This window comes from Rattus norvegicus, chromosome 2 (assembly GCF_036323735.1).
Source record: "Rattus norvegicus strain BN/NHsdMcwi chromosome 2, GRCr8, whole genome shotgun sequence".
Taxonomy (NCBI): domain Eukaryota; kingdom Metazoa; phylum Chordata; class Mammalia; order Rodentia; family Muridae; genus Rattus; species Rattus norvegicus.
The window spans coordinates 219,097,432-219,121,919 of NC_086020.1; the positions used below are offsets into that span (position 1 = coordinate 219,097,432).

Genomic DNA, 24,488 nt, shown 5'->3' on the forward strand with positions numbered 1-24,488 from the left:
TTACCTCTGTACTCATGCCACCTCTTGGCAGATGAGTGTGGCAGGGCCACCTTTCCTGCTCTCTTGCCCTCAGGGCTGTCTCGCTTGCAGCCCTTGACTGGGGCCAGCCCTACTATGCTGACCAGTGAGATGTGTGGCCTGCTCTCCTAAGCGCTGTAGCCAGTGAGGTGCAAGACCAGCTCCCCCACTCTCATGACCTTGGGCCAGCTCAGGGGCAGGGGGGGTTGGCGGTAAAAGCCCTGCAACCACGCCACCTCATGGCAGATGAATGGTAGGGCCAGCTCTCCCATGCTCTCGCCCTATGCCCCTACTACCAGGGTCCACTCTGCTGTGCTGTCCAGGTGAGGTTCCAGGCTCACTCCAGTGAGTGCTGCAGTTGGTAAGGAGCAGGGCTAGGAGTCTCAAGCTCGGGCCCCTGTGGGTAGCTTCCTCCCTATCGGAGGTAGCAAAGGGTAAAGAAGGTATCGCCTCTGTGTCTGTGCCACCCCGTGGCAGATGAATGGCAAGGCCAACTCTCTCACACTCACACCCTTGGATCATCCACACCTTCACCATCAGGTCCAGCACCATTGCGCTGCCTGGGCAAGGGGTGGGGCTCCCTCTCCAGAGGGTTATCTCCCGGTGAGAGATGGGACCAGCTCTCCAGAGTGCCGTTCCCAGTGAGAAGCAGAGCCAGTTCTACACAGCTCCTGAACATTCAGGTGGTCCCTGGTAGCTGCCCCCAATCAGGGATATCCCCTTGTTCTCTAGTGGTAATATTAGTCACGGTCATGGACACTGACCTTTGCCACTATGTAGCTATGGACTCAGAAACGGCCATCAGCACCATGGTCCCAGGTGGCAGGGCTAACCACTCACAGAAGGCTATACCTCTCCACAGAGTCTCCCGTTCTGTCTTCCTTCACCAGTGCTCAAGCTGTTCCACTTCTCTTTCTCTTCCATTTGATTACGACATACTCACACGTTGTGGTGGCTCCAGCTGCGGGCTAACCACGTGGCTGATGAACTCCTGGAGTACATCCTTCATCCACCATGCCTAGTGCACTGGCAAGCATGTCCATGGTCCACCTGTGCCGGGCACTGGAGGGAAGTTTTGTGGGTAGCATGGTAGACCACAGGTTTTCCTTCTTCTGTGCTGCACTATCTGAATTTGATTTGATTTTTATGTGTGCTAGACATAAAACAGCTTTCGTCACTGTCTGAGGGTTTTACTGCTGTGAACAGACACTGTGACCAAAGCAACTCTTATAAAGGACAACATTTAATATTGGGGCTGTCCTACAGGTTCAGAGGTTCAGTCCATTATCATCAAGGTGGGAGCAGGGCAGTTTCCAGGCAGGCATGGTGCAGGAGGAGCTGAGTTCTACATCTTCATCTGAAAGCTGCTAGTGGAAGACTGGCCTCTAGGCAGCTAGGATGAGGGTCTTAAAGCCCATGTCCAGAACAAGGCCACAGCTCCTAATAGTGACACTTCTCTGGGCCAAGCATATTCAAGCCACCACAGGGGCAGACTGCTATAAAACATCACGATCACCATCAAGATGTCTTCTTGCCCATGATTAGGGGGATAATGGAAGCATTTTATTGTGATGAAAGATTGTGTTAATTCGGAATGTCTCTGGATTGAAGACAGTGGCTTCTCTGGGTTATTGTCTGGGGTTCACTTGAGAAGAGCTTATGGATAAGGGTAATTCAGGAATTAGGGGTCGGATCTCTTGATGTGTCTTCCTTCACTTGTCTGGTAGCAGATAGTATCTGTCAATTGGTTCCCCATAATGGCAGCAACAGCTCAAATGGAAAGGCCCCTGGCCTCTCTCTTTACTTACTGGCTGCACTTTTCAAAGTGGGCAATCTTAGTAGTCGGGAATTCCAAAATTACAGCCTCAACAAAGTGAAAGCTGGGTTGCCTTTTCTTACCAAGTCTGGTGAGTGGCTAACAGTGAGTCACAATTCTGGTATGGAGTTACACACTCAATCACAACAACTTGGGAAGATGAGGGAGGGTCACTACAAATTTGACTTTTCGAGACCACATCTTAAAACATCATCATCGTCGTCGTCGTCGTCGTCGTCATCATCACCATCATCATCATCATCATCATCATCATCAGCAGCAGCAGCAGCAGCAGCAAATAATACAAAAGAGCTTCTGTGATAGCTTCTTCAGTGATAGAGTTTCTGCCTAACACATAGGAAGCCCTGGTGATCAATTCTCAGTACTGGGAAACAAGCAAACCAGACAAACCAGCATAAACAAGAATGATCACCCAGAGTCAAGAGCAGGGAGTTGAGATCAGATCTTGTCAGAGACTATAGGGACACAATGTTGACTCTTTTTCTCCTGAACTGTATGGTCCTGGGAGTCCTCACTGGAGGGGAGCTGGAGTTCCTCCATCACGGCACCCTAGCCCTAACCTCTGAGCAGCCCAGTGCTTTGTATGAATCTCTCTGTGTTGACCTTTACTATCCCAGGCGGCCTTTGGTTCCAGGATCCACCTGAGTCCTGAGAGACAAACGTCCCTTTTCCACTTTCCCTGAGACCACGGATCTTTCCCTCTCTCGCCTTTCACCATCAGACGACTCCCCTCCCACCCTACAGCGTTAGATTTGTATCTGTGGAGGCAGAGTCCATCTCTGAGCCTCCCTCCGTGTCTGCAGGTCTAGGTTTGTTTGTCAGTCTGAGAGAGATTCAGAGGGATATTTTCTCCTCCCTTCCCCTGCCCTATTCTCTTGACTGAACTCCTCCCAGAACAATTCTCTGTGTGGGCTCCATTAGATCTTTGACTGATTTGGAGGCGCAAAGTTGAACCCCGTTAGCGGAATCGGTCTCACAGCCATTGTTCTCACAACAGGGTTGCTTCAGCATCCAGTGTCTCAGCTTCATCACTCTTAGACTTTGGAGCCAACTCTGAAGGAAATGTTTGCCTACCACTAATCCAGATTGAGTAGAAGTGCGGTTTCCCCATGGTGGGGTTTTGAAAGTCCTCCCCAATTATAGTCAGAGTTGGCGCAGGTTAGAGAAGAGCTTTCATAATCAACAAGGTTGCTCGGCGTGTAGGGGACATTTGAACTTCGTAAGGAGAGCAAGTTGGTGAGCACTTGAGAGGGCATGCTCTTGTTGTCCAAAGCCTTGCCTTCTCTCTCTCTCTCTCTCTCTCTCTCTCTCTCTCTCTCTCTCTCCCTCCCTCCCTCTCTGTCTACCCCCTCCACTTGCCACAGGGTGGCCCAAGGTGCCATTTCTGAAGCGAAAGCCTGCTTGTTTAACTTTCTCTGTGTCCTTTAAAGGACAAAGCCCAAGATCCTTTTGAAATAGAAGGCACCTTACGATCTGACAGTGGCAGCTTTTGGGGTGGACCGTCCATTAGAGGAGCATGAAGGAGCGGAATGTTGCCAGCCACTTTCCACATTATTCAGGCTGGGTGTGGTTTGCTGTTAGCCAAGAGAAAGAAACCGATCCCCAACTGAATAAAGACTGCAATCCGTGCATTGGACCAAGCTATCCATCAATAAGTGTGGTAATCACCAGCTTATATAATCTGTTTGAGATGTCAAAATTACAGGAAAAGAAGATTTTATACACCATATTTAAAAGGAGGAGGAAATCTAGTCCTGTTTGCCCTCTCCTACATTTAGACACGGGATACACTGGGATAGAAGATGCAGACTATTGAACAGAGTAGGTAAAGCCGTGTGTGGAAGTGTAGGAGAAGGGTGGACACCAAGAGGAGGAAACTTAAATTCACTTGTCAGTTATCTAGCAATACACTTTTATTTTCAATAGTTAGTTTTTATTATCTTTACAGCCTCCATCACAGCCCTCCTTCTTCCTCTCCTCCCAGTCCCGCCCTTACAACCCCACCCCCTGTCCCACCCCCCCCCCCAGAAGGGGAAGCCCACCTTGGGTGCCACTTCACCCTGAGACATCGAGTCCCAGCAGATACAGGTACATTCTCTTCTGCTAAGGCCTAACCAGGCAGTCCAGGTAGGGGAAGGGGGATCCAGTGGCAGGCAACAGAGTTAGAGACAGACCCTGCTCGGATTGTTAGGAGCCCTACATGAAGACCAGGGTGCACATTTGCCGAAAATGTGTAGGGGCCCTTTCTCCAGCTCTTGCATAGCCATACACTTTTAAAAGTAGATATCCTGGCTTTAAAAAGTTAAATACAGACCAGATATGGTGGCGAATGCCTTTAGTCTCAGCCCTTAGGAAGCAGAGGCAGGTGGATCTCTGTGTGGTCTAGTGAGCTCCAGGACAGCAAGAGCTATATAGAGAGACCTTGACTCAACAGGCAAACAAACAAACAGACAATCGAGCACAGTACATATGATATCGGGTTTGTCTTACACGCTTTCCCCTTTGTTCTCCCAGTGCCACTGTATTGGATAGTCTCAGTTCCTTACGAGACAAGCTCTCTTTCAGCCCCCCTGAATGCTGTTCTGCTTAGAATAATTCCATTCCCCCCTTCACCTTGCTGACCCTTATGAAGTCTTTACTCATCAAATTATATATCCGGTCTGATAGAGGCTGCCTTTGCTTCTATTTCTTGCTCACTGTAATTTGGGATTGCATGTTTAAGTCCCTCTTATCTGAGTCCTTCCATTAAACCCGGGTTCACCAGGGAAGGCAACATATAAGCAAATCCAAGGTGAAGGCTGGAGACTTAGAGGTATTCAGTGCCCCTGCACACTCACACCCTTCGTGGGGTTTCACTGGCTTGCCCAGGCTGTCCTTGAATTTACCATCCCTTTGCTTCAGCCTCTCAAAGACTGGGAGCACATGCAGCTTCGATAAATTGATATTTTTGAATCACAAACAAAGTAAACCATTTGTTTGATTATACTGAAATGTTCGGGGGCATTTCTGAAGGTTTTTTTTCGGCTGTTGTCTGTGGTTGGTATCATCTGGGTACTGATGTTGAGAGGATGAATAATTTAGAGAAGGAATACCTAGGCGACTTCAGAGTAGGCGATGTGCAGCATAGATAAACAGGCACAAGCAGGGGCTCGGGGTAAGGGGTTTGTGAGAATCTCTCAGTGTGCACTGCAGGGCAATTGTAGAGTGGGCTCCATTCTGTTATGCACCTCCATTCTTTGTCCTGAGCTTCTGAAAGGGCTCTTGTGAAACAAACCATTCTCTGCTACTAGAAAAGCAGACAGGAGGTCGTGGGGATGGGGTTCTTTGATTTTATTGGAAACAGCTTACATACAGGAGGATACCTGAGACACCACGCTTACATCTGTTTTTCACAAGGATTCTGAATCAGGGAAATGCTGACAAGAATACATTAAACAACAGTAGAGTAACACACTGTGGACTAAGAAATGCTCTGCGGAGGGAAGGAAGCACGCACATCAAAATAGAGGGATGGAGAGAGTGTCTTCTTTCCTGATTGTCACAGAATTCTGAGGGGAAGTAGACATGTTCAGCATTGGTAGAATGAGGTACCTTGCTGTTTAGGACCAGGAGTTAAAAAAATGCCAGTTTTCACAAGGCCGCTTGTTAGGACCATGGCTGGGAAAGGCCAGTTCACAGAGTAAATATCTTACCTGGTTGAGGGAGCCGGGATTTGGCATGGAGACAATAGAACAAAGTAGGTAGATTGGTAAGGTTGCAACCAGGAAGATTTGCTGGCTTATCCATTATTTTTATTTGATTGTTTCTATCTGCACCTTGAACCATTCCCCAGATTCCACAGGAAATGGCTGCTCATCTCCAATTCATGCTCATTTGACATAGAACGGTGACAATTCATAAACTTTTGTTGGCATAACCATACATGACTGCTTCCTGGCCTCAGGTCATTCTATGTAGAGTGTGTGTGTGTGTGTGTGTGTGTGTGTGTGTGTGTGTGTGTGTGTACACTTGTACGTGCACAGGCTGAAGAAGTGTACACACAAAGCGTCTACACTGCTTAACAGGCTACTTCCTAAAGTGCCATTTCCTGGGATTGTAAGTAATATGGCTAGTACATAACTTTAAACTTAACTTTAAACATAACTTTAAACTTAACCTTACTCTGCACCAAGTGCTGTGAACGAATAGCTTGTGTATGGATCTCTTATTTAATCCATGTTAGATATTCCTAATGTAGGAATAACTGTCATGATCTCTGTTTTATAGATAATAAAACGGAGGGCTAAGGAAGTAAGAGTCTTGCCTGATCTGAGCACAGAGGCTTTGGACTTCTCTGGATGAGGATTCATCAAGAGTCCCGCTGAAAGGTGTGACAGAGGAAAGGAAAGAAGGCGTCTATGTGCCGTGCAACCTGCTCAAGAGAGGCTGATGCTGAGATCAGGGTCATGTGGCGCTGCATAAAAAATCTTTTGCCACCTTTTCTCCCTGTGCAAAGAACTGCATTCCACACCCCAAAGCTGGTTATGGCAGAGGGCAACCATAAAGGCAAATTTGAGGCATTTTTCTCTCAGGCAATTGGAAGTATAAGAACTGGGTCACAGTTTCCAAATTCCTTTTCCACAACTCCCTAAGCTAACATAAATGCTCTCAAAACCATCCTCAAGCAATAGTGGTAGAATAAACATTGTTTCAAGTCTTCTCTTCTTCACTGAAGGATTGATTAATCAAGCGTTCTGGGAAGTTTTCCTGTAGACAGTTCCTCGCCAAAGGTCTTTGGGTATAAACAGCACTCAGTTTAGACTTTGTGAACATCTCAACATAATTAACTCATGGCTTTCACAACAAGGAACTCCAATGCACTGTTTCCACTCCTTAGAACTCTCCGTAGCTTGAAAGAGAACTGGGCTTATAATGGACAAATTATGCAAAAGAAGCAAATGCTGTCATTTCAGTTTGTATTGGGAGACGTTTTTGTTTGACAGTGGAGCATTTTTATTGAATTATTATTTTCGTATGTGAAATAGTAATGGAAAATTTAGTAAAAAAAATTCCCATTAAGAGCTTGCAGTAAGTGTAGGGAATGAACAAACCAACACACCCCGGGGATAGACTTGAGTGGCTTTGAATAGAGATGAAGTTTAAAGGCATCGTTCCATGGAAGAGAGGCTACAACTCCTGATTCCTAAACGTGATCTCCAAACTTAACTCCAGCTGCCAGACATCCAGAGTTGTTTTATCCTGCAGTATGGCTCTTAGAATGATCTAAACTAGTTCTCCTTAATTTTCCAGGAACCCCCCCCCCAAGAATCTCAAGCTCTCTCAGTCCTTTTAGGGATTAACCTAAAGTTGTGATTTTTGTACCACACAGACCCTTAAAACCCCAGACTCCCAAGCATTGCAAACATGTACTTCCTGTTTCCGAATTGGATCTGAAGAAAGCTGGTGGCAGCTCTCCTGGCCCATCTGTCCCCTCTCTGAGATGGAAACTCTGGAAACCGGAGTGTTCCTTCGAGGGGCCAGTTCTTCTGTTTCTACCCGCCTACACAAGGTCGGGGGTGGGGGTTCTGAATAAAAATCCTCAGAAACAAATGGACTGTGCATCAACCTTATCCACCATCAGCTGATGAATCAGGTAAGAATTATTATTTTTTCTTACATTTCTCCTCTTACCTTAAAATCAGTATACGTTGATGATAAAAAAACAAAAAACAAACCAGGTTGAACCGCGAGTTTTCATCCACACGAATAGTGACCATCCATCATGCTGCCCACCCATTCATCACCTCCTCTTCCTGTCTTCTGATTCTGATACCTTCTCTGATTGTGCAGCTTCTGACTTAGAGAGACGAGCATCCCTTGTATACCCTCATGTTTAGAAGCCAGCAGGTTCAGGCAAATGCCAGGAGGCCAGAGGGCTTATAGATCCGAGTGTTTCCTAGTCGCTAAGCATGCCAACTGTGAGCCTGAGTTCCTTCTCTGCGAGTCTGACGGCCTCGTGACCTCTCTCTTGCAACCTTTCCTGTTCGATTGTGCAATACGTGGGTATGGTAAAACTAAACTGTGCCGTTCCCAGTGACGTGAGCCTCACACAGTAAGGAAGCATGCAGACACTGCTCCGGTCCTCCACTTGGGTGCTATCACTTTATTTGTTTCTTATCACAAGCTTATTTTAAAAATATTGATGTATTGAGATTACATCATTTCCCCCTCCCCTTTCCCTCCCTCAAAGTCTCCCTTTGCTGTCTTTCAAATCCGTGGCCTATCTTTTCATTCATTGTTAACATATATATATATATATATATATATATATATATATATATGTATATATATATACATATATATATATGTTAAATATATATATGTTAAATATATATATGTTAAATATATATATATGTTAAATATATATATATATATATGTTCCAAAATACAAAAATACAACCCGCTCAGTCTATGTTACCTGTATGTATGTTTTTAGGGCTGATCATTTGGTATTAGATAACCAATTAGTGTGCTCTTCCCAGGGGAAGACCATTTCTTTCTGCTCTCAACGTTCCATAGTCACTTGTTTGTTGTGTAGGGTTGAGGCCTGGTGACCTTTCCCCCATTCGCGTTAGCACATCATCCGTTGTTCAGATCCGCGTAGGCTGCTGGAGAGGCCTTAGGGTCAGTAGGGCCATTTGAACCATTGTTTTATTATTTTCAAAGCCATAGCACCACCTACTGGCCTGTTAAAGAACTGTATGTGAGATAAAATGAGCAGAGAGAATAACACTCTCTCTGTCTTGGTACTTCTCAGCTCTGTCCCCTCAAGCAATGGCATCTGCTCTTGTAGCTCCTGCTGACAAGTCAAGCTTCAACTCAAACTAAATGTTTCTCGGTTTATTGCTCAGTTTGTCTTTTCTCTTGTGACTTGAACCGGATACTTGCTCATTCTTTGCTGATCCAGGTTCCTAAGCCTCTCAGATCTCAGAAGCCACCCCTGCCTGATCTCACAGGGGACCCTCTCAGAGGCCACCTCTGCCTGATAGCATGGAGGAACCTTCCTGTGTATTTTGTCTTTATGTCCAGCCAGCCACTGCCTTCTGAAGACCTAGCTTCTGATTTTTCAGTTCCTTTTAGTTGCACAATTCAGTCCTGTAACTCCTCACATCTTCATGGAAATCTTAATGGCATTGACATATTTTTGAACACAACTCTTTGTCTTGACTGCAGTTTTTTTCCCTGGATGGACCTTTCATGACATCAACTCCGGGAAAGGATTCACTGAACTGTCTGAGCTCTCAGTGGGTTCCACAGTCACTTTCTTGCCTAAAACCTACAGGCCTGTGTTAAGTATCCAGATATTCACCTTTCTCTCTCTATCTTTATTAGATATTTTTATTTACATTTCAAATGTTATCCCCTTTCCGTTTCCTGTCCATAAAACCCTTATCCCATTCCTCCTCTCCCTTTTTGTATGAGGGTGTTCCCCCACTCATCCACCCACCCCCTCCCACCTCCCTGCCCTGACATCCCCCTATACTGGGCCTTTCCCTTAAAAGAATTTGACTTAGCAGGGGGTCTTGAGGCCCAGATAGCTTCAAATTAGTATGAGCCTTGGGGGTATGGTACAGATCCTGCATCTGAGAAGTCCAGTCTACGGGTAAGTGTCCCCACCCCACCCCTCTCTCTCAATTGGGTATTTCTTATTTATATTTCAAATGTTATTCCCTTTCCTGGTTTCCTGTCCACAAGCCCCCTAGTCCCTCCCACTCCCCTTCTTCTAGAAGGGTGTTGCCCTCCCCATCCACCCCCCTCTTCCCACCCCTAACCCCCCACAATCCCCTACACTGGGAGGTCCAGCCTTGGCAGGACCAAGGGCTTCTTCTTCCAATGGTGCCCAGCAAGGCCATCCTTTGCTACATATGCAGTTGGAACCATGGATCAGTCCATGTATAGTCTCTGGGTAGTGGTTTAGTCCATGGGAGCTCTGGTTGGTTGGCTTTGTTGTTCTTATGGGGTTGCAAGCCCCTTCAGCTCTTTCTATCTTTTCTCTAATTCCTCCAATGGGGACCACATTCTCAGTTCAGTGGTTTGCTGCTAGCATTCGCCTCTGTATTTGACATGCTCTGGCTGTGTCTCTCAGGAGAAATCTATATCTGGTTCCTGTCAGTATGCACTTCTTAGCTTCATCCATCTTATCTAGTTTTGGTGAAAAAAATATATATATGGGCCACATGTGGGGCAGGCTCTGAATGGCCATTCTTCCAGTCTTTGCTCTAAACTTTGCCTCCCTATCCCCTCCTATGGATATTTTTGTTCTCCTTTTAAGGAAAGAGAATCCTCATTTTGGTCATTCTTCTTCTTGAGTTTCATGTGGTTCATGGATTGCATCTTGGGTAATTCAAGCTTTTGTACTAATATTCACTTATCAGTGAGTGCATACCATGTGTACGAGTTTTTCTGTGAGGGGTTACCTCACTCAGGATGATATTTTCTAGTTCATTCCATTTGCCTGTGGATTTCATGAAGTCATTGTTTTTGGTAGCTGACTAGTACTCCATTGTATAAAGGTATACCACATTTTCTGATTCCATTGTGTAGATGTACCACATTTTCTGTATCCATTCCTCTGTTGAAGGGCATCTGGGATCTTTCCAACTTCTGGCTATTATAAATAAGGCTGCTATGAACATAGTGGAGCATGTGTCTTTGTTATATGTTGGGGCATCTTTTGTGTATATGCCCAGGAGAGGTATAGATGGGTCCTCAGGTAGTGCAATGTCCAATTTTCTGAGGAACCTCCAGACTGATTTCCAGAGAGACTATACCAGCTTGCAATCCCACCAACAATGGAACAATGGAGGAGTGTTCTTCTTTCTCCACATCCTCACCAGCATCTGCTGTTGCCTGAGTTTTTATTTTTTTATCTTAGCCATTCTGACTGTTGTGAGGTGGAATCTCAAGGTTATTTGATTTGTATTTCCCCGATGACTAAGAATGTTGAACATTTCTTTAGGTGCTTCTCCAACATTCGATATTCCTCAGCTGTGAGTTCTTTGTTTAGCTCTGTAGCCCATTTTTTAATAGGGTTATTTGGCTCTCTGGAGTCTAACTTTCTGAGTTCTTTGTATATATTAGATATTAGCCCTCTATCGGATGTAGGATTGGTAAAGGTCTTTTCCCAATCTGTTGGTTGCTGTTTTGTCCTAACAACAATGTCCTTTGCCTTACAGAAGCTTTGCAGTTTTATGAGATCCCGTTTGTTGATTCTTGATCTTAGAGCATAAGCCATTGGTGTTCTGTTCAGGAAATTCTCCCCAGTGCCCATGTGTTCGAGGCTCTTCCCCGCTTTTACTTCTGTTAGTTTGAGTGTACCTGTTCTGGGTCGTCACTACAGTGGGTGGCTAAGGGTGGTCCCTAGAGCTTTGTCCTCTGCACTCTGTACCTGCCTTTCTACTCCAAGCACATTCTGCTCTTTTCATGCCCCTTTAGCTGGAAAATGCCTTCTTATCTTTCAAATCCCAGACCAAATACCATCTTCTCTTCGGCGACCATTTTATTCACTCTCATCTCAAGTTCCCCTCGAGAAGGGAGGTTAATCCGAGACATTCATCCCCAGTTAGAGTCCACATTCTAGCCTCAATTTCCTATCTTGGGTCTAGTTATTTTTGTCCTTGGAGACCTTGGAACTGTAGAGTGGTTTCCCCAGCATGGTTAGTCCATGGACCTTTTGCATCAGAATCATGTAGAACATACGATCCCTGAAAGAGTCCCATCCCAGATCTACTGGATGAGAATCTCTCCCATCCAACTAAGCCCCGACCTCTTTAGTCTCCAACATCAGATGAGATGGAGTATGTTCTGTGGTATGACTAAACACTTTAGTCAGAATCTTTGGGGGAGGGGGAGAGGGAGGGGGAAGGGAGGGGGAAGGGAGGGGGAGAGCGGCCTGCAATCAATGAAGCTAAGAGTTTAGTGAGCCTTCTGTCCATTAGCTCTTCAGAGCCGCTGTTTTCCAGCTGTAGATATTCAAGATGCCAGTGGAAGGGGGAAGGCTGCATCCAGTGCATTGGTTGACAAGACATATGCTGGCCCTGCGCACTCAGACCTTTATGGGAAGTGAGTCCAGGGTGTTGGTCAGTGTCATTCAGTACTTCCCTAATGGCCTTGCCAGTTATTTCTATTTCGCACAGTAATTTTTTTTCAATTGGGGCCACGCCCCGAAATGTAAAAGTATATACTTGAGAGTAGCAACTCTTTTACTTATTAAACCTTTTATTAGACCATAATCTTCTCCTTTAAATTTTTTGGCCATAGACTATACCAGCCTCTGAAGAGTAAAAGGATGAGTTATAGCATAGTCTTCCATTTCTTTCTTGTGGATTTTGCTCCCAAACAATTTGAAGGATCGGCAAAATGACATAAGCACTGGTTCATTGAGTCTTCGTGTTTCTTCTTCTTCTTTTTCTTCTTCTTCTTCTTCTTCTTCTTCTTCTTCTTCTTCTTCTTCTTCTTCTTCTTCTTCTTCTTCTTCTTTTCTTCTTCTTCTTCTTCTTCTTTTCTTCTTCTTCTTTTCTTCTTCTTCTTCTTCTTCTTCTTTTCTTCTTCTTCTTCTTTCTTCTTCTTCTTCTTCTTCTTTCTTCTTCTTCTTCTTCTTCTTCTTCTTCTTCTTCTTCTTCTTCTTCTTCTTCTTCTTCTCCTTCTCCTTCTCCTCCTCCTCCTCCTCCTCCTCCTCCTCCTCCTCCTCCTCCTCCTCCTCCTCCTCCTCCTCCTCCTTCTTCCCCAGATAGTCTGGAGACCTTTTGATAAAAGGTACTCCACTTATCTCCTTAAGAAACATTAGCAGGAAAGTGTGTTAAGTATTTTCTTATAGTTTTGTAGTAGACAGTAACAGAAATACTATGTATTCTTCATCCTAGACCAGGTCCATGTCGAACTCAACTTCCTTTTGGTTCTTATAACAATGCCAACAATGTAATTCTGTCAAGAAAGCAGAGGTACATATTGGAAGACACGATATTAGCAAAAAAATGACAAGAATTGTTTTATAGTCCGAACCAATGATTAAATACCTAGTGTGTGATGCAGGAACTCATAATGCCTGCCCCAGAGAAACTTACAAAGTCTTCATGAAAATATAGTCACACACAAGCAGGCAGCAGAGGGATCTGAGCTGCTTTTCTGTTGCTGTGATAAATCACCTAACAAATGCAGCAAAAGGGAAAAGCTTGAATGATAGTCCACAGTCTGAAGGCCCAGACCACCATGGTAGGGATGCTCAGGCAGCAGGAGCTTGAGGCGGCTGGTAAAGTTGCTTCCACCATTGGGAAGTGGAGAATGATGGTTACGGGTACTCAGCTAGTTTTCTCCTTTTTAACATTTCAGGACCAAGACCTGAATGTTAGGCTTGCTCTTCCCATCTCAGTGAACTGAATCTAGACAGGCTCTACAGGTATGTCCAAAGACCTGCCTCCTCCGTGATTCTATATCACGTCACATTGACAATATTCACTTTTCTAAGAGGTGGAAAGACTTTTTTGTGGAACTTACGTTGAAGCCATTATAATGCCTTCCTGAAACAAATATGAATGTTTAGCTTCTCTTCTTCTATTCATCCCTAGACTGTTTCTGACCTTCTCAAGTTCGAATCTTCCCTCCTCTCACTAGTACCCTTTGCTGCTCAGCTAGAATAATAAATAGTTTTCTGTTAGTTTGCCATCCAAATCATTTCGTGAATTACTAGATTATTATTTTTTCCTCAATCATTGATAGGAATACTGCTTCAGTTTTATTCCACCATTTATTATAGGGTCAGCGTGCTCAGTAGTTTCTTTTTAATTGTAGCAATCAGATAAATAGCCCCACTTCCTCTTGGGATGAATGAAAAAAGAATGGCAGTTATAACATTGGATGGTCATGAACATATAAAGGAAATGAGAGGAAGGAATTATTCCTCTGAAATATTATCTACTCCAAAACCATTCTCTGTGATTAGAAGATAAATTGGCCACCTCCAGATAACATCTGTATGTTTTGTGACAAAACTTTTGGGGATATGTAACATACATGTATAATCGCCACAGAGCGGAAACTCATGACAGACCAAAGTACAGATAACCTCAAAGTACAAATTTGGTGAACCAATGAGTTTTATTGAAATTACTTACAGGAACGTGGGCGTGGGGTTACTTAGAGGGGCAAAGATGACTCAAAGGCAGCTGTACCACCAAAGCCCAGGCCAGCATGGGTGACATCATAAGGCTAATAACCTGGAGCACACTTCACAGCTTGCAGGCAGCTCATGAGGTTGGAGACTGTCATTTCCAGCTATCTAAGTTGGTCTAACCACTTCCAGGCGTCTCAGATGGTTTCTGCTTATTCCAGGCAGCTGGTCTGGTCTCAAGAGTATTCTTTGCAGCTAAGCTTGCCTGGGAGTCTTTTTTGCAACTTGGCTTTGATACATCTGAGGGAGACTTTCAGCTTTTATTGCTTATTCTGACCTGTAGGGAAGTCTAGTAATCTGTTCAGTTTCAGGGACTTACTGAAACCATTTTGTTTACTTTCCTGTTTAAGGAGCCTCCTGTGGATGGGGTATTTTAATATTAGAGGAAACTGTGTACTCCTAAGGATAATTGAAGTCATGATTCTCAGTAGATCACAGAATGACAAGAATGAATTGGGCCAGAACAAAATTCAAAAGCCCAACATTGCAGATGGGGAAAAGTTGATTCTGACTGCAGAAATCTCAAATTTCCTCTGGACAGTTTGTATTAGTTACCATTACAAGGTAAGGTTCAAGATTTCCTCACATCTACTCAAATGCTTTGACAATGAGACAATGAGACAATGAGACAATGAGAATATTCAATGAGACAATGTGTATTCCCAGCAATCTTCCTGTAAAATTGTAATTTCTGTGAAAATTAAACTTATTTTGAAATGTTATCTTATCCCAGTCAGAATGACTAAAAATAAGAAAACAAATGCTGGCGAGAATGAAGGGAACCGGAAACCCTCACACACTGTTGGTGGCAATGCAAATTGGTACAACCACTGTGGAAATCGGTGTGATAGTTCCTCAGGAAAACTAGAAATAGACCTACCATGTAATCAAGCAATACCACTCCTGGGCATATTCCCAAGGACTCTATTTCTTGCTACAGAGACACATGTTCATCCATATTCATAGTTGCTCTATTCCCAACAGCTAAAGCATGGGACTTGCCTAGATATCTATTGGGTGATAAATGGGTACTGGAAATGTGGTATCTCTATATAATGGAATGTATTTAGCTGTAAAAAATATTAAATCATGAAATTTACAGGAAAGTAGATGGAGCTAGAAAGCAATGTACTGAGTGAGGTAACCCAGGTAAATGTCACTTAGGAATTTTATCACCGAAACTTTAGATTTGTATGCTGAATTTGGAGTACTTGTAGAGTTGGCAACTAGAAAGGGACCACATGTGGGGGTTGAGTGGGAAGAAAGATCTTAAGTGAGGATCATTGAATAACACAGATGATATGAAGAGGGGTGGGTGTGTAAGGGGAAGAGAGATGGGAGGGTAAGGCATAGGAGTAGGGAGGAGGGATAACTAACACTAAAAATGTTTGGAAAATCCACATCTAAAACTATTATTGTATGGGCTTCTTAGATTTATTTGTCTGTCTGCCTATCTATCTATCTATCTATCTATCTATCTATCTATCTATCTATCATCTATCTATCTTCATATAAAAGAGTTTAATTCGAGTTACCCTATGTAGGGATAATGCTTGCCTCAAAAGCCATAGGTTGCCAAATAAAACCCAAGTGCTATGTGTGGGGTACCTCCTCATGAGTTGTGGGTAAGAGTTATCCAGGAGATGAAGATTCTGCCCCCACCTCCTGCCATGATACAGGGTATTGCAACTGTCTTGGTGAGCAGCAAAACTTGATGGTAAGACCCTACTGCAAATGATACCACATTGATCACGGGACATGTAAGCATCAGTCTTGTCATTCTTCTGCTGCTCATGGCTTATCCTGGGACAACTACTTTAGAGTGAAATAGTTCACTAAGAACAAAAGACTCCTCTCCCACAAGAAAACTCATTATTTTATCTTTCGGGCAACATTTCTTTGTTCTCTCTGCTATGGGTTTATTCCTCCTGCATTCTCCCATCGGTGTAATGGAAACCAGCAGCAAATGACAACTCTTTAACTCTCAGTAAGAAAGATTAGTTTCTCTTTTCTACTTCTAAATTATCTGCACTGTATATGTAACTTTTTAAGAATCATAAAAATGGTGTGAAAATTATGTCTTGGGTACTGTGTTTATCAGACTTGACTATTGAGTAAAAAAGTTCTAAAGTTTCAGCAGCTTGACACCGATACAAAACAATTCTCGATTATGTAGTGTTTCACCCGAGTGTCTCCATCTTCTCCACTGGGAGACTCAGGTATCCAGGTCTTTTCAGTTAGGGGCCCTGTTGGATCTTCTGAATGTAGGCAAAAGATAAGAAATAAATGGGAGAATCTTGACAAAAGGTTAACACCTAGCCCTGATTTAGGAACCAACAATACAGAAATAGAACACACACACACACACACACACACACCTTCTTCTTGGGAGGAGGACCGGCAGGCAGTGGAGATTATGTTTCCATTTTCTCTGTGTATGGGATAACTGTCATGTGGTGGAAAAGGAACCATAAATGTCTGTGTCAAAACCCACTTGTCACACAGGGGTGGGTGGTTAGCACTGACAGATGGGGTTCCCAGAGGCATTTCTGGGGAGGTAACATAGTAGTTCGAACTTTTAAGACAAATAGTTGTTTATGAGAAGAGCAGTGTTTGAGGAAAGGCATTTCCCTCAAAGGTAGCGCATGGCCAGGTCAGGGGCATGGAGAGCATACTCAGGAGACTTTTAGTCAACTAAAAGCCAAAGGAAAAGCAACAGACGGGAGTCACCAGATTTCAAATGCATGTTCCAAAAGCATGCCTTCGAGCAGATGATTCATCCCCTCTGTTAGGATCATGGGGATAATAACCGTTTGGGGAAGGAGGAAACACCCACAGAAATGAAGTCAAGGGTCCCTGAGAAGAAAACATTCTCTTTTGTTAGTTACGTGATTATAGTCCTTCTCACACATCAATGAAGTTGGGTCCATTTCATGGAGTGCCGTGAGCTTTTTTATTTATTTGTTTATTTATTGTTTTTGGAGTAACCAAGGAGTTAACCTTACTGTGGAATGTAAAATGTGAAAGAGACCATCCACATGGATACAAACAGGCTGGGGATGCTTGCAAAGGAACCAGTGTTGATATTCATACACTGAAGACATCCTATGCTCATCATGTGCACCATGGAAACTCTCTTAATGAACATTGCCTTTGAGCAGTACACAGAGAAAACGTGCACATGAGTAACATTAAGTCGGGTTGAATTTCCAGCGGCTAAGTTTTTGATCGAGGGTGGGAAAGCTCACTGTCAGTAGAGAGCTTGCTAAGCAAGCATGGGTTTAATTCCTAAACCTATGTAAACTTCTGAGTGTGGTAGCGATGACTTGTGCTCTCAGCACTTGGGGAGGAGAAGAAAGCAGATCTCTTAGGGTCCCTATTCACCTAGCAGAGCCCATTCTGGATCTACAGGCCAGCAACAGGTCATGTCCAAGAAAAAAGATAAATCAGATCAGAGGAATAACATCAGGCCTCCACATGCACATGCTACACACTTACATACCGGCACACATACAAATGTTGTGTGCGCACATATACACAAAAAACCCACGATGAAGTAAATAACTTATGTGTATGAGGAGGAAAGAAATCAAAGCACAAACCAGTGACAATCGTGTTTGCTGCAGCTCCGCATCTTTCAATAGATAGAGGTCCCAGGTCATCTCGACATTCTCTGCTCTGTTCTGTGTGCCAACTGTTAACATGCTATGACCTTTGTGCTATTTCTAGCTCTTCAGAGGGCATCAAATGCGACCTTCATTGGCTTTAGTAAATAGGTCTAAATTTAGGACTCAGTTAGGTTTTCCTTAGGGACGATGAGATGTTTAGAAAACCAATGAGTGCAAGCTAAGGGTCAAGGTGTGTTTTGGGAAGTTGGAAGTTGTTTTATTCCTCCTCTGGAATTGTGCTTCTGCCTTTTTTTCTATGTAAAAGGTAGGAATTTTAAGATTCCCTTCTAATCTGATTTTGTTGCAACCTCCACTCCCTGTTTCTTTCCTGAGGACGTTAGACTCACACATGCCTTATGAAGTGCTTGACTGAGGTATTTTCCTTCTCATGTTAATAATAGTCCTACTGGGATTTGAAAATCATGAAAACACCTTGATTCTCTGGATTTTGCAAGTTTTATATGACTTACATATATTTAATTTACAGGAATTTTACGAACTCGGTTAAAAGTGCACAGCGCCAAATGCATCCTTTTAACTATGTAAAGCTCACCGATCGCAGTAGCAAGTCATTGTGGTGAACGGCTGTGCTCCCGAGTGCCATTTCCTTTATGAACAGAGACTCCACACCCAGTGGCTATGAGCTCCTCATCTCCTCTCTTTCAGCCTTTGCAAACTACAGTTCTGCTTCCTATGTCTGATTTCGACAATTATCGCGGCAATTATTGATTCTGATCTTACACATGTATTCATACAACATTCTCCCTTTTGTGACTGGCTCAGTTGCACTGGCATGATGTCTTTAAAGCCTATTCATGCTGTAGCGTGTGCCAGAATTTTATTTCCTCTTAAGGCTAAATAATATTCCGCTGTATGCTTAGAATACAAGATATTTATAGATATGCATATATATCTTATTTTTATGATCATTCGCCTGGCAATGAACAGTTCAACTTTTCACCATGTAGCTAATGCTACCATGGCACAGGTGTACAAATATTTGTCTTCAGTTCTCTGGTTTGATAATGAGATAATTCCGATTTAATGTTTATTTTGTTATTTGTTCCGTGTGTGTGTGTGTGTGTGTGTGTGTGTGTGTGTGTGTCTGTGGGTATGTATGTGTGTGTATGAGTGTGCATGTATGTGTGTGTGTGTGATTGTGCATGTGTGTGCATGTGCGTGTGCGTGTGTGTGTGTGTGCGCACACATGCACTACTGAGTACATGTGGAGGACAGAGGACAACCTGTAGGAGTCAGGTCTTTTTCTTCCACCATATGTTCTGGAGATCAAGCTCAGGTTGTCAGGCATAGCAGAGAGACAAGACCTTTTACCCACTGAGCTATCCTGCTTCCAATATTTAACTTTTTTTAGGAGTCAGTATATTTGATGTTTGTTTGAAGCATCTGTTGAACTGGATGAACTCTGTCTAGTTTTACGCTTGAATGAATCTTGTGTGATGTGGACTGAGTCCCAAGACAGGTCATCCCGAGTACTGCTGTTAGGTTGGTTGTGTGTGACACCCACTAGGCTGGGTTTGCTCCAACATGCAGACAGAGCTCACTGAATGGTCACTACAGTCTACCTTCAAAGACACACCCACACAAACAGGATAGTCATCAACTGCATTCTTTGGCTTCTATGCTCACTGTGAAAACCTTGAGGCACTCCTACTCTCTATCCTGAGTGTCGAGTGTTGTATCTTCTTTTGGTAACTGTTTGCAATCTCTTTAAACCTTGAAGCATTTGACACCTTCATGTTTCTCTGAAGGTCACCTTCGTTTTTCTGGTCTGCATCGTACACAGCAAAGAGTCATTAGGGAGCCATGATAAGTAGCAGTCCCTGAAATATGAGCTGTGTTAACTTTTGAGACATTCAAGAACGCCTTCTGCTTGGCTTAGTGATGTCGGTCACAAAATACAACTAAGCACTTGCTCTAACTAGAGTCACATAATCCTCGGCCAAATGTTTTCCTTTGGTTTACAACATCAGTTATCAGTTTAGGACATTTGTACATGGAGAGGAATCCCTGGGGTTATCAGTGGAAACCCACCCCAGAAGTATAGGTGACATTTTTCCTGATGAAGGAGAAGCTGAGCTTGCCACTCAGTATTTGTAAAAATGGAGAGATGAAACCAGGAGAGGGAGATTATTCCTCTTGGTCAACTCTACTAAAAACTAAATATGTGGCGATTTATTTTTCTCACCCTTTATTTTAGATAAAGTCGAGGTAGTCAGTTGTATGTATGGAAGATACACCATAGCGTTAGGCGGCGACTGGGGATGACAAGATATAAACCTCTGTGGCAAAAGCCATGGCTGCATCTCCTGGGAAGAAGATGAATGGAGAATCCGTGGGAAATTGGTTATTTTTTCTTTTTTTTTAATTGGGTCTCTCTCTCTCTCTCTCTCTCTCTCTCTCTCTCTCTCTCTCTCTCTCTCTCTCTCTCTTTCTTCACACATCTGCCGTTATTGTAAACAGCAGGTGGGACATGTAGCAATGGTAAAAAATTAATTTACAAAAGCAGAGACTTGGTGAGCCGCCTGGTGGGTGCCTTGGAGACTCATACGCAGACGCTAACCCAGAGCGGGAGGAAGAGGACTCCGAAGCCCATGAAGAGTGAGGCCACCAAGGAGATGAGGAGCTCTTTGTAAATATCGCGCGTGTACTTGGTAGAGGTGACCTCGTAAACGAAGAACCAGGAGGTGAAGAACATGCCGATGGCCAGAAGTACCGCAGTCAGGTGAGGGAAGACAGCCGGGTTCACTGGGCTGGTATGCGTACCCATGACCTCGAGCTCCATTTTGCCCCGCACAGGATAAACCACCGATCTGCCACCGGAAGTGGATCTTTCTTTATTTACATTTCAAATGTTATTCCCTTTCCTGTCCATAAGCCCCTATCCCCTCCCCCTTCCCTTCTTCTATAAGGGCGTTCCCCTCCCCATCCACCACCCCTTACCGCCTCCCCCCGGGAAATTGATTATGAATAGAGAATCAAAGTCCCTATTAGAAAATTACATTTGGCTGCCATATTTTCTGCTACATAGACTGTCTTTTCACCAGAGAAATGAAACCGTGTTAACCAGCATTTCCGTATGCCAGTGGCGTGGGGACGACCCCGCTTCGTTCTGATAAAGCAAACTTTTTTGGAGGGATGCTAAAGCAGTTAGTTATCCAATATGGTGACCACTGTACTCCATTGCGTGGTTCAGAGGACGCCAATGGACCAGACTAGTTTTTGGTAACTAGGTGCTCAAAGAGTAGAAAGCGCTTAGAATATCTGTCACAATACACAGCAGACTTCCCTCTGAAACAGTCCCCTAATCCCCTCCATGGACATCGACTTGAAAACTAAATGATGTTAGACAAGGAAGGAACCTTCAGGAAGTTTAGGTCCAGTTTTCATTGCAGAGAGGAGGTGAGTCAGGGCAGAGAGATGGTGAGGAATTGGCCCCTCAGCTCTTAAAGTCACAGTTCCTTTCCCCTCTCCTTCCGTTTGCTGCTTCTTCTTCTTCTTCTTCTTCTTCTTCTTCTTCTTCTTCTTCTTCTTCTTCTTCTTCTTCTTCTTCTTCTTCTTCTTCTTCTTCTTCTTCTTCTTCTTCTTCTTCTTCTTCTTCTTCCTCCTCCTCCTCCTCCTCCTCCTCCTCCTCCTCCTCCTCCTCCTTCTCCTTCTCCTTCTCCTTCTCCTTCTTCTTCTTGCATCGTTTTATTGTGAAGAAAAATTAAAGTTACATTTTTTTCTGAAACACCCTTATCTCTCCATTTTTCCCTTGAATACATCTTACTGTGTTCTATTGCTGTAACGAAACGTCCTAGGATGAATATTTTATATGATTTGAAGTTCATCAGTCACTGCTAAGGAGGTTGGAAAGTCCAAGGTGAAGACATGATTAATTCGGTTTCTGTAAGTGGCACCTTGTTCTGTTGTCTGTGGTGTGAGAGCAAGGCAGCTGCCTTCAATCTCTCCCACAGTGGTGCTAATCCTATGCAGGAGGACAGAGCCTCCATGATTTAATTACCTCCTTAATGGCCCATCTGTTAATACTGTCACACTGGAGATTAAGATCCAACAGGCATTTTGAGAGGAGCCACCTTTCAGACTGCCACGGAGAGGAGAAGTTACGATGTTGTTTTGAAAGAAATATTTAAGGATATAATCAGCGAGCAAGTTCATTAAAATATTTACAATTATTTATTGAATTTCAAATACATTCTAGGATCTGTGTAATCCATTCAGGGTATAACGCTGGTCACAAGCATCAGGGCATCTGCTTTCCTGAAGCCTTAAGAATAAGAGGGAGAAAGAACTGGTGACGGAGTCATGCTGTGAATAATCACTGTGAATAATCACAGCTCGGATTAGTTCTGTGAAGGAAGGGAATTAAAGGAACTTGATCAGGATTGTGATCAAGGAAACGATCTCTGGCCCACAATGCACGGACTGAGGTGGATTTAATTAGGCGGAAAGAGGTGTGATGCAGGAGAGGTGGCAGAAAAAAGGCATGGCCTCTTTTTTTTTTTTTTTTTAATTAACTTGAGTATTTCTTATATACATTTCGAGTGTTATTCCCTTTCCCGGTTTCCGGGCAAACATCCCCCTCCCCCTCCCCTTCTTTATGGGTGTTCCCCTCCCCACCCTCCCCCCATTGCCGCCCTCCCCCCAACAGTCTAGTTCACTGGGGGTTCAGTCTTAGCAGGACCCAGGGCTTCCCCTTCCACTGGTGCTCTTACTAGGATATTCATTGCTACCTATGGGGTCAGAGTCCAGGGTCAGTCCATGTATAGTCTTTAGGTAGTGGCTTAGTCCCTGGAAGCTCTGGTTGCTTGGCATTGTTGTACATATGGGGTCTCGAGCCCTTCAAGCTCTTCCAGTTCTTTCTCTTAAGCCCTCGAATTAAGAAGTCGGCTGTGAGGGCTGGGGATTTAGCTCAGTGGTAGAGCTCTTACCTAGGAAGCACAAGGCCCTGGGTTCGGTCCCCAGCTCCGAAAAAAAGAACCAAAAAAAAAAAAAAAAAAAAAAAAAAGTCGGCTGTGGTGGGACCAGAAGGGATCTTTGCTATTTGAAACGGTGAGGGTGAGTGCAAGGTGGGGATGCTTGTGGTCTGAGAAGAAGGAACTAGCTGGGGGTGGGGTGGGGGTGGGGGTGGGGTGGGGGTGGGTGGAATGGAACATATAGGAGAGATGGAGAAACAGGAGAAATTACCAAAGAGAGAAAGCAGACTTTGGGTGGAGAGTTTATGCAGAGAAATCCAAGGTGAGAACTCCTGTGAGGACCACCCACTCAGGTGAGGGCTACATGGGGAATGCTATGTGAGCACACAAGGGAGATGGGCTAACCTTAATAAAAAGTTGTCAGGATTGTGACCCTCCCTGCCCTTGGGCATCATTGGTGAATAATCCTTGAGGGTAAACGGAGCAGATACAATGGAGTGTGTGTGCGCGAGAGTGTTTGTGCGTGCATGTGTGTGGTGTGGGTATGAGTGGAGTGTGGGCTCTGTGTGTGTGTGTGTGTGTGTGTGTGTGTGTGAATTCAGAAGTCCTGTGTATACATATGGTGAGGAAGACACCAGGACCAGCTGTAGGGAGGCAGATCAACTTTGCATGGGGTGATTCAAAGCTTATATAATTCTGGGAACTGGGGTAGGAACAAGTTAGGGTACCAAAATGCCTCTTTAGCATGGGAAAGCATTCCAGGAAGCTCAGTGCAAGCTGAATCCATTCTTATCAGGGAGAAGGGAAGTTGAACCTGAAGTCTTAACCAAAGCTACAAGGCATTCTGAAGGTAGAGATGGGGAGGAGGGGTTGAACTCCCCAGACAAGGTCAGAAAGAGGGCAGCTCTGCCAATGAAGGGAGTCCTCCATATTGCACATGACAATGGTAGACTTTGACCCTAATTAGCAGGGCAACAAGGTCTATTAAGTTTCTACAAAATTGGACGCACGCTTTAGGCAGTTCAACATGCTAAACAGTCATGACATACGAATCTAAGTCATGAGTTCAACTTGGCCAAGGAAGAACTTGAGACCATGGGTTGGAAGGAGTCGCCATGTAGAGTTCAAGTTTGAAGTTAGAGGAGCAAAAGTGAGGTATCAGATAGGAACCCGTGGCCTGAGAGCTCTAATTTTGGGTCAACTGTTAGAGTTTTAGACAGGGTTCATTTGTGATCAACTGTTAGGGTATAAAATGAAGTTCAAAGGGAGGCTTGGGAGGAGTTTATTAATTTATTAAATCTGTCAGAATTGAGAAGTTCATTGCTATTGAAGTATACTGATGTTCTGGGGCATAAATCCAGAGAGTAAATGCTATATAACTGGGCTGGCCCTAATTACATAAAACATGCCTTCAAGTTGGAAGATGACGTACATTTCCATTTTACTTTCATTAAATTTCAATTTTTTTGCTATGAAAGCTGTCACAAAAAGAAATCTGTGGGTTGTATAATGCATTCATATTGAAAAGCTCTCAGGGAGAACTTTCCCTCAGGATGGAGACCCTCCAACTCCAAAGACCAGACCGAGACACCACAGGATGCAATCAGCAAGAGGATTTGGTTTATTGTCGGGATACACAGGCACAGGCACCTGCGGGCGCTTCAGTCACTCGGGGGACTGGCGCGCCCCATGGAACCAAGGATGGGCTTTTATAGGATTTTGGGGAGCAGAAGCAAGCATACAGAAGCAGATGCATGGTTACAGGGATATAATTGGTGGATTCTAATATGGCAAGGGTTTAGCCCGGGGGCAAGTTTCCTAGCTAC

General features: G+C 44.0%; 1 protein-coding gene across 1 annotated transcript; it reads right to left on the minus strand.

Annotated features, from left to right (window-relative positions):
* Positions 1–20,291: 20,291 nt before the first annotated feature.
* Tmem258l1 (transmembrane protein 258 like 1) lies at positions 20,292–20,628 on the minus strand. Its single transcript, XM_039104064.2, has one exon. The coding sequence runs from the start codon at positions 20,529–20,531 to the stop codon at positions 20,292–20,294; it is 240 nt and encodes a 79-aa protein (XP_038959992.1). The 5' UTR covers positions 20,532–20,628.
* Positions 20,629–24,488: the final 3,860 nt, after the last annotated feature.

Bases quoted from the DNA above. Each gene is read 5' to 3' on its own strand.
- Tmem258l1 (XM_039104064.2), bottom strand. From the start codon at position 20,531: ATGGAGCTCGAGGTCATGGGTACGCATACCAGCCCAGTGAACCCGGCT.